The following is a 10,906-nucleotide window of genomic DNA, read 5'->3' as shown; positions in this document are numbered from 1 at the left end:
TCGCTCGGTATCAGTCTTTTAAGTTCGTAGCTCATTAGAGCCACCTGGGACATGACCACTTGTATTCGACAGGTGGACCGCGGGTGGACCACGGATGGACGCCGCGTTGTTACCAGTGAACCTCACGTGGTCAACGAATTTCCGAGTTACCACTGATGGACGCCGCGTTGTCACCAGTGAACCTCGCGTGGTCAACGAATTTCCGAGTAGTATTTCACGCGAGGCAAGCATGCCAACAGCGAGCTATCATCGAATGGTCTACTCGCAGTCCACGCGTGGACACCTAGCGAGCGAAGCGATCTGGTAATGGTACAGAGTTGATGTAGTGAGCGCATGCCCATATAAATCCATACGAAAAGTACTAACTACTCGAGGCGAGGCGATGCCCAAGTCCCGTGAGGCTCTAATGAGCTACGACATTTATACCCTTACACAAACGGTATTTGACAATCGGGCGGATGTCTACGTATTTGTCACGTGATGCAACTGGCGGCCATCTTTGAATTCTACTATCTCTTTGGTATGGACTGCATTTATAGATTATTTTGTTTACTTATTAGTCTATGACTGTCTTCTACAGTTTGAATACCTGTATACTACCCTAACAATCAATGATTGTGATGATGCAGGTGATATGGAACGACTTTCAATTTATATTGTATTTTTTTAATATAGAGTAGTAAATGGTTGCTTCGTTTTGTATATAGCTCTATTCGCAAATGACATAATCACAGTCCCTGTGTAGGTTTATTCTTACATCTAGTGTTTTTTCGCTAGTAGTAAAGTTAGAAGAAAAGTAGTATGTCCTACGAGAGCCGGTACAGTAATTTTTTCTCGTGCCTTAGATCTCTCACAAAACACTGTATTTACATTATATTCTCAGTAGTCACAGCAAAAAAAAATATTGTTCTCTTGTTGAACAAATAGATAAATGTAATTCTTTTTTTTTAAATGGGACTTTATGAGATCCTTTTAGCAAAAATAAACTTGAAATTTTAACTAATGCCTCATCATCATTATCAACAGCCGATGGACGTGCTGGACTAATCAATCTGTGATCTAACAAATCTAGATCTTTTTGGTAAATTGTTTGCTTAGAGTTGTGGCTACAGAGGAAAAAAAAGCCATTTCTCATTATTATGATGTAGGTACTTTTTGAGCAAGATAAATCAGTAATAAATAATAATAGCTAAATCACTGTTTTATTTGTAATATAGTTGTAGTAACCGTAATAGAGAAAAGTGAAATGAAAGTATTAAAAGTGTTTTTGGCGAAAGTTGACCGACTCTAGGAGCTTTCTTTGCGTCCAACCCCTCAACTGCTGCGTTATTGGTATTCTTCAGAGTTGGCTGATGATCCAAGGTGCGAAGTACGTGACTCGGGAGAAGCCAATCGGGTGCCCGTTCTCGCAACCCGAGATGTGACCGAACGATACGATGCCGATCTGGGAACAAACAATTTTATTTCAATTAAATAAGGATCATCATAGTATTTATTAACAGAGGCATCGCGGCACGGCACCGGCTCATCTAAACACTGTGAAGTTTGACTGCCAGAGGTACGTCCTACTTGATAGAATAATGACATTGTACTGATCAGCTTACGATCATCTCCGGTGCCGACGGCGAGGGGGCTGCCGGAGTTTCCTGAGGTGTTCTGTCCGTGGTTTGTGCCCACGCAGAGAATAGAGGGTACCAGTACCTACGGTGGACTGTTTGACTGGTGGAATTTTTGTACTGACTAGCTTACGTGTCGTTCCTCCACAGGAAGCAAGGGACGCCAGTACGGTGGAGTAGGACTGCCTGAGGTGACGTTGCACTGACCAGCTTACGATCACCTCCGGTGCCGAAGGCGAGGGGGCTGCTGGAGTCCCCTGGGCAAGTGCTCTGACCGTGTGTCGTTCCTCCACAGGGAGCAGGGGACGCCAGTACGGTAAAGTATGACTGCCTGAGGTGATGTTTTACTCACCAGCTTACGATCATCTCCTGTTCCGACGGCGAGGGGGCCGCCGGAGTCCCCTGGGCAAGTGCTCTGACCGTGTGTCGTTCCCCCGCAGATGGTGAAGGGCACCAGCACGAAGACGCCATAACTTCGCGAACACACTTCGTTTGTGATAACTGGGAGTATCGCCTCGTTCTTAGATTGAGCCTGGGTAATGGGATGATCTGAGAATACAGACAATAGAGAATTAATTAATCAGCAGCCTACATAATTAACTCTATTCCTTCTAAGAGTATAAGAGGGCTCTTATAGGTTAGACCACGCTGTTCCAATGCGAGCTTAAGGCGATAAATTTCGATTTTGTAACGATGCCGTCTTTAATAATTTCCTCTCCGGGCTGCTACTTTTCATTAAAAAAATTAAGGCCAATATTTCACAGCACCTACCTACAGTTACAGTCGCCTATACCAGCAGCATTGATTTGTTCCGGTCTAGAGGATATAGTTATTGATAACATAACAAGCACATTCTAACCGCATCAGGGCCTGTAGCCTAGTTACATATCAATTTTCTTTCTCGCTAACGGATCGAAAACTAAACAGCGTATGGTTGTATGCAACTATTTAAAATATCGTTGGTTGTATGGATATGACATTCGTTATCGATAGCTCACGTGATCAACCTATAAATCGGAAGTGTCATTCCCGTACATATTTTAGTTTTCGAAGCGTTAGCGTTCGTAGAAAAATGTATACTACACACACATACAGGTTATTATTATTATATGGGTGAAAAACAGCGTTTAGAAACATTAATGCCCTTGTACTTACTGTTTCCAGTAGAGCCAAACCCAGCAGCTGAGGCCCACACGCCGACGAAGTCATCAGTACCAGTAGCCACTGCGATGGCTCTGATGTAGTCTGAAATTGTGCATAAACACATCAATTTTATTGTACGAGTAGAGCTATCTTTGTAAAAGTCACTGTACAGCAACGGCGAAGAGTTCGTACAAGCCGATCATATACATATACATTCATAAATATTCATTGTTATAATTAATTTAATGTATCGATTCTTTAGTCGAAGCAGCAAAACATCGATCAAGTAATCAAATATTCTATTCAACGAGTCTAAGCGATGTAATTTAATGTATGGATATTTAATTTTATATGTATAAATATATTGGAGTTGTGGAGTATCATGCGGTATGAATTTACATTTCTTTGGGACGGCTTATCTTCATCAAAATTCCATCCTGCACCGCAAGACATCGGGTGGGTTTTCATCCCTATGTTGTAGATGTCCCTAGGACCAAAACGCTTTGCGTCTTCTTTTCTCATACGCACGGCTAAGATTTGGAATACCCTTCCCAAGTTTGTGTTTATTATAACTTGGGTATCTTCAAAACAAGAGTGAATAGGCACCTTCTAGGCAAGCGTGTCCCATCTTAGACTATATTTACACTTATCATCAGGTTAGATCATGGTCAAACGCGAGCCTATTTGCATTAAAAAAAAAATTCTTCGCCACTGTTGTACAGTAATGGGTATAACTGCAGGCGTCTATAAAAATAAATTAATCTTGATTGCATTATGCAACGTTCAGTTACGAAAACGTTCTGAGAACCAAAAAGTAAGACCTCAATGTCTTGAAATTAAATTTTAAAAGAAATCTGAAAAGAAATCCCTAAAGAGAAATTGATCCCTATAGTTGCGGCATCAGACACTACAATAGTGTCGCAAATAAAAGATTCATTTTATTTGCCACACTATTGTGACGCTAAACGCAAAAAATTACGGGTGTTAGTTATTAAATTAAAGAAAGTAAAGAATGTGTGGGTACAAAATCGGCGTTTTGATGGTATATTCTGACAAAGCCGTTTTAGATCGTGTATGGAGTGTACTGCTCCCATTTGTGGGATGGTTCCACCAAATACCAGCTTGCTGCTTTCATTCAGTGGATAAATGCGCTAGCAGGCTCATTGGTAATAAGGAAATAACAAACTCTACACTTCAAAACTGAGAGCAACGCCGAAAGGTTAGTTTAATATTTTGTAGAACACCGGTATTCATCGGTATAGAAATAGAATAGACATTGGTGTTCTACAAAATATTTCGGGAAGTAGGCACAAGATTTGCTTTGCTTGATCTTGTGCCACCTTCGTCGTTCTATTACAGGACTGCTAGGCATCGCAGCGACTACAATATGGGTATCTCCAAGTAAAGAGTGAATAGACATCTCGTAGGCAAGTGCGTTCCACTATGGGCATCATCGCTTACCATCAGGCGTGAATGCAGCTAAGCGCTTGCTTATACAAAAAAAAATCTTGACTGTAGTGCGTTTTCAGAATTTAACAGATGACTTGTTTTACTTACTACTAAAAGGAACGAAGTCCAAGGTCATGACAGCGACATCGTAGTCCATTACGGTGGGTCTGTACTTGGGGTAGCTGACGACGTTACTGGTGTCAGTACGATGGCCCCCGCTGAATAGGCGGGTGGAGCCGAAGACAGCAGTGAACTTCCTCGCCTGGAAGCTGCCGAACCGCCAGCAGTGGGCCGCCGTCACCGCCTTGGTGTTGCTGAGGAGGGAGCAGCCGCACACTGATTGTCTGCCGTCGGTCAGGGCGATTATCAGACCACCCTGAAAATTTATAAAGTTTCTCATCTATACTAATTTTATAAGAGACGTGATAGCCCAGTGGATATGACCTCTCCAATTCCGGAGAGTGTGGTTTCGAATACGGTCCGGGGCATGCACCTCCAACTTTTCAGTCGTGTGCATTTTAAGAAATTAAATATCACGTGTCTCAAACGGTGAAGGAAAACATCGTGGGGAAACCTGCACGCCAGAGAATTTCTTAATTCTCTGCGTGTGTGAAGTCTGCCAATCCACATTGGGCCAACGTGGTGGACTGTTGGCCTATTCCCTCTCATTCTGAGAGGAGACTCGAGCTCAGCAGTGAGCCGTATATGGGTTGATAACGACCAATTTTATAAAGCTGAAGAGTTTGTTTGTTTGCTTGAACGCTCTAATCTCAGAAACTACTAGTCCGATTTGACAAAAAAATCTTTCAGTGTTAGTTAGCCCATTTATTAAGAAAGGCCGTATTTAAAGGTAAGTAAAGGCCGGCCCGTATTCCAACGGGAACGGGAACCACGCAGGTGAAACCACGCGGCGTCAGCTAGTCATTAATTAAAAGGCCTTTATTTTAGTACTGTACAATGTTTCGTTATTCTTCTATATAATAAAGAGGTAAAGTTTATGGTATTGTTGAGGGTAATTTCTGGATCCAATGAACTGATTTTGGAAATTCCTTTACCACCAAAAAACCACGTTATTTTTGAGTGTCATAGGATATATTTTATTCCCGTATTATCACGGTAACTAAACTACGCAGGTAAACTTGCAAGGCGTGGGCTAGTAGTCTAACATATTAATGGAAAAACTTTTATTTATTATTTATTTATTTATTTACAAACTTACACTAACATTACAGGTTATCCCCAATTCACTAGTGTAGCCATATACAATTTACAAGTAACAAAAACTAAAACAATAAAAAATCAAAAACTTATTTTACCTAGATACTGTAACAAATAGCCCACTGGGCAGCCTTTGTGAGTTCACTCAAAGTACAATGAAATAAATCTATTCATAATTAATTTCACTATGTACAAGTCGCCTCTACGGCGTAGGCCTCTTCCAGATCATTTGTCATCGTTGTAAAATAGAACCTACTCGTAGAGGGGTATAAATAAGAATTAAATTAATTTATCGCTTTGGTAAATGAGAAAGGCATCGACAATGCTATTTGCTAGATTTGAAAGTATAGGTTTCTGGATTTTTAAATCGTTTGGCACGTCTTATCTTTCTCGGTAGGGTGGTTTGCAACGCCGCCTGACGATAGACCAGAAATGGGACTCGTATGATCTACATAACTTTACGTAACTTAACTAAAGGATTACTAATAACTTACCAAGTGAGGCTGCGACCCAAGACGCCCTGGTTGCCCACCAGCAATCCTGGAGCCGTCAAAGTCAAGGGAATCTTCAAACAGCTTGATACGCTTGGCCGCCGGGATACCGATTTCCTCGTGGTAGTCCTGGAAGATCGGGGGGAACTCCACCTCCGAGGCAACAGCTGCCACCAGCCCAAAAATGATGACCAGGAGTTTCATTATTGCTGATATTGTGGTCTGATGCATAGGAGTCCACATCGATATTTATTAAGTTGTTAATCTTATCTGATAATTTATTTTTAACTATTAATCTTTGTTTGGTATTTTTACTTGATTGATTATAAGATTATATCCCATGATTTTATACTATTAGATATGTTACGTGCCTCCAAAATTCCCGCAATAAGTGATCTGAATTTAGCACAATTTTGTGTTGACTTTACATTTAACATTATATATTTATGTATATAACGGCGGATAAAGACCAAACTCCACTTCTGATAACGGTGAAGTCGTAGCCTCAGAGCAGGTTCTAAGCTTTACGTGTCAAGGATGGCAGATACACAAAGTAACACTATCGATCATTACCGGAACGACCGCTTAACTTACTAATAAAGTTCTACCCTCTAACTACAATATAATAATGTAAACCAGTAGTACAATACAATATATAATGTAAACCAGGGTTAACTATTATAGGGCAGGTAGTCAAGCACGAGCGGGATTACGGACTGGCAACCGCTAGTAGCAGGGTTAAAGAATTGGTCGAGCGCTGCCACGTCTGGCATGGTGGAAACCTTCTACAGTCTTTTTTATTTAAACAGTAAATAATTATTATTGTGTAATACAATATTTGTTCGTCTCGGTTTTGACGCGCTAGTGACATAAATTATAAATATGTAATAGATAATATAAATATAAAAATAGTGACACATATCTAATAATATAAAATCTTTGATTAAGTATACCAATGATTGAGTAGTTTCAGCATGAATGCCACAGGAGGTAATAAGATTATGCCACATTGCTACCGACCCCCCCCCCCCCCTCCCCAAATATTTTATGGTGATCCAAAAATAATGAAAATTGAATAGGTATTTCACAAAAACCTATTAACTCGAATTGGAGTACCTAATATAGAATACAAGCCCTAAGCACTCTTTTAATCCCACTTCAAAAAAAAGAGAAGTCTTCAAATACACGTGTATTATTAATGTTTGATTGTTGTATAAGTGTACCATTTTTTATTCAGACTTACGGGACCCTAAAAAGGGTTAGTAACAATAATAGCTCAAAATATTGCAGAACATATATGTATATCTTTCCATCAGGCTTAATTGTAGTCAAGCGCAAGCCAATATTGCATAAAAAAATATACGGAGAGTAGAGTGTCCAACCAAATTATAAAGTTTGGACAATACCTACCTAGTGGTTTTGGAAGCTAACATATCTTGTTCATTATATTTTGAAGCTAATATATCTTCGAAAACTAGAAAAATGTATAGGAATGACATTTGCTATCGACAGGTCACGTGATCAAGATCTGTCATTCCCATACATTTTTCTAGTTTTCGAAGCGTTTGCGATCGTAGAAAGAGAATCGTGCCACTTGGCTACAGGCTGATCCTAAATCGTACAAGAATTCCTTAACGCGTATATTTTACAGACTAATGACAATGAGTCAAATCTATTCTTTTTTTTTCTTATAATGAGTTATTGAGGCATTTCGTAATTTTTTTAATTATGTATGAACAAATTTTTAAAATTATAACTCTACAAATAAAGGACTTTCTATACAAACTTTCAACCCCTATTTTACCTCCTTCTATTTTTATTTTAGGGTCAAAAAGTACCCGATGATTTGCTCCAAGATTCTATTTACCATTATACCAAAATGCATCTTGATTGGTTTAGCCGTTTAGTCGTGAAAAGGTGACAGACAGACAGACTTACATTCGCATTTATATTATGGCGATACACTTGAGCTATGTCGGTGTCTTTGGTTCTTCTGCGGATCTCCTCATTTTTGATTCGATCACGCAAAGATACTCCTAGCATAGCTCATCCCACCGCCCTGTGTGTGACTCTGAGCCTTCTTATGGCCCATAGCTAGCGACCAAGTCTCAGACCCAACGTCGGGGTTGGCAGCGGAATCTCTTTCGGAGATTCTTAACACCCCTTGCCTAGCAAGTACCATATAACCGCTGCCAGAACTAGGAATAACGGGGCTGCCGGGGACTAGTGGCTGTGTTATTGTTTTACGGTTCAGCACAAAGGTATTATTATATGTCAATCACTCGGTACTACATTTCTGTTCGCTGAGTTTGAGTTTCTGATGGAAACGCCTAACTTTTTTTAATAGCACATATGCAATTGTGTTGTTTTAATAATAAAATTATTTGATTTTATTCCTTCTAATAATAATTCCTTTAATTCTACGTACGTTTCACCCCCAAAATCGGAGCATCCTCAGGAGATGTTGACTCTACAACGTGCAATTGCAAAGTGATCTCCTGAGGATTCCTCACTCACTTTGCCCGAAACCGGTTTGGTTTATTTGGTTTCGGAGTGAAATGTACGCAGAGAGTATTTTGTCGGACCTGGGTGACGTTGTCACATGGGTTCGTCGGCTTTTCGCGGATGATAGCAATATAAATAAATTATTATATTATATTCAAGAAGGAATTAAATCAAATAATTTTATTATTAAAAACAACACAATTGCGTATGTGCTATTAAAAAAAGCTAGGCGTAGGCGTAGCTAGCTAGGCGGAATCCGGGAAAAACTGATTTTTTTACTTTAGAAACTACAGTTTTTAATGATTTTTCCCGGGGAGCAACAGATTAAGTGAGATTGTGTATTACATTTTATTAATTTTTGCCTTCACACGTAAGGGGCCCTTGTAGTCCGGGGGCCCGGATCATTGATACCGCATAAGATTTTTATCTAAAAGTAGGCATTACACCTACAAATACAACACAGGTTCATAGTCCTCAGGGTAGGCAGTGCGATTTAGCTTCTATGTCGTGCATGCCACTGTAAATAGGATATTTTATTCCTAGAATAGTCCACTCGGTCGGCAGCGATTTCTACTGACTGATAGCGCGCCATCTTGATTGTTGAAAAAGAGCCTGCGAGAGCCACACATGCCTCATTATAAATGCTAAAACGTCATGATCTTAGCCTAGGTAAGTACGGTTTTCAGTTATAGAGTTTGGTCCATGATTGCTTTGGTAGAGTAAGTTTTAAGGGACGGGAAGGGAAGGGAAGGGTTTTTAATAGATTACTTATCATGAGAGGGTAAACCGCACCGTAACGTAACACGTAACGGTGCCACTCTGTCTGGCTGCCGTCTCTCTCACAATACGGCAGCAGGTTTAAGTTATCACTTTCGAAGAGTTGCCGAGAAGCTAAGGATTGACGACTGGGGATATAATTTTTCATATTACGTCTAGGGAAATATTAAAAAATACACCTGATACCTTATAATCAAAGCCTAATACTTGGACAGCTGAGGATCTGTACACTTGGAACCTGCTACCTCCCAAAGCCTCCGTAAACTCCATAATTGGGAAGCATGGACTGACAAAGGAGACTATTTTGAAACGTATGTATTTTAGTGTTTTAGGTATGTTAAATGTAGGCCCATATCTTGATTGTGCAATTGTCAATCTTTAAATTAAACCAGTCTAAAATCGATTTTTTTCATTATCAACCCATATGCAGCTCACTGCTGAGCTCGAATCTCCTCTCGGAATGAGAGGGGTTTAAGCCAATACCAATAGTCCACTACGCTGGCCCAATGCTGATTGGCAGACTTCACACACGCAGAGAATGAGGAAAATTCTGTGGTATGCAGGTTTCCTCAAGATGTTGTTCCTTCACCGTTTGAGACACGTGATATTTAATTTCTTAAAATACACATAACTGAAAACTTGTAGGTGCACGCCCCGGACCGGATTCGAACCTACAACCTCCGATATCGGAAGCAGAGGTCATATGCACAGGGCTATCACAGCTCTAAAAAATAGCTGATATTATTATTTAACAAATTACACTAAATTGGACAGTGTAACCACAGTAGATATATTACAAGCAGTATAATAACTCGGCCATATTTTTGAAATAAATACCTACAGCCGCGCGCTCCGTAAACATGTGATAGGGCTGCCTGCCTCCAGCATTTTAATTACATTTGCCAACTTTGTGTTTCCATTTAGTTATGTAATTGTAAATATACTTTTTTTTAAATAAACAAATAAAATACTTTGTAAATTGTAGTAAAATAGGAAGTGATCAATAAAATGCGTGTTGTTTTTTGATTGGTAGATTTAAATAAGGCTGATACTAATCAATGATCTTGAAGGACCTTCATATATTTATTTTGGTGATGCCATCTATCTATTACCACCACACTAGGTGACCAAATAATAAAAAATCGGTCAAGTGCGTGTCGGGCCACGCGCAGTGTAGGGTTCCGTAGATTATGTTAGCACTTTAACCCCTTATGTAATGTACAAAAATACCGATAACGATACCCCCACACTATAGAATAGACGATAAAAAATTGACCCTGACTTGGCATGTAGGGAAGGAACTACAAAAAACAAATTGAGATTGACCGGGTTCGCTAGTAGTTTAATAAAAAAATCTGGATAGGTATATTGATATCAGCTGGCTCTTTACTTTTTTTATTCAAATACATTAAACTATGAGCAACACAATAATGTTGTTATATTCAAACAACTTCTTTACGTAACTTCTTTATTACCTTAAAATACAGGTATACAAAACATACATGTCATAAGATTTAAATCTATGTATTACATAATAATCAAAGAAAACAACCTAAATGAAGAAGTTAATAAATAATTATTTAATAATATTATATTAACGTTTACGTCATTTACCTATTTACACAATTTTATCATTTAAGCATTTATTTATATATATATTTATTAAATTATGCCTTTAGAATACAAAATATTAATCAAACTTTATAA

General features: G+C 39.2%; 1 protein-coding gene across 1 annotated transcript; it reads right to left on the bottom strand.

Moving 5' to 3' along the window:
* Positions 1-1,186: 1,186 nt before the first annotated feature.
* LOC112049239 (collagenase-like) lies at positions 1,187-6,469 on the bottom strand. Its single transcript, XM_052887384.1, has 5 exons — positions 5,921-6,469; positions 4,317-4,584; positions 2,772-2,861; positions 1,969-2,165; positions 1,187-1,444 (listed from the first exon to the last, which is right to left on the bottom strand). The coding sequence occupies exons 1-5, from the start codon at positions 6,158-6,160 to the stop codon at positions 1,340-1,342; spliced, it is 900 nt and encodes a 299-aa protein (XP_052743344.1). The 5' UTR covers positions 6,161-6,469; the 3' UTR covers positions 1,187-1,339.
* Positions 6,470-10,906: the final 4,437 nt, after the last annotated feature.

Source organism: Bicyclus anynana, chromosome 19, assembly GCF_947172395.1.
Source record: "Bicyclus anynana chromosome 19, ilBicAnyn1.1, whole genome shotgun sequence".
Classification (NCBI taxonomy): Eukaryota; Metazoa; Arthropoda; class Insecta; order Lepidoptera; family Nymphalidae; genus Bicyclus; species Bicyclus anynana.
Note: the sequence above shows the minus strand (reverse complement) of the source record. Positions and strands in the feature narration are given on the sequence as shown.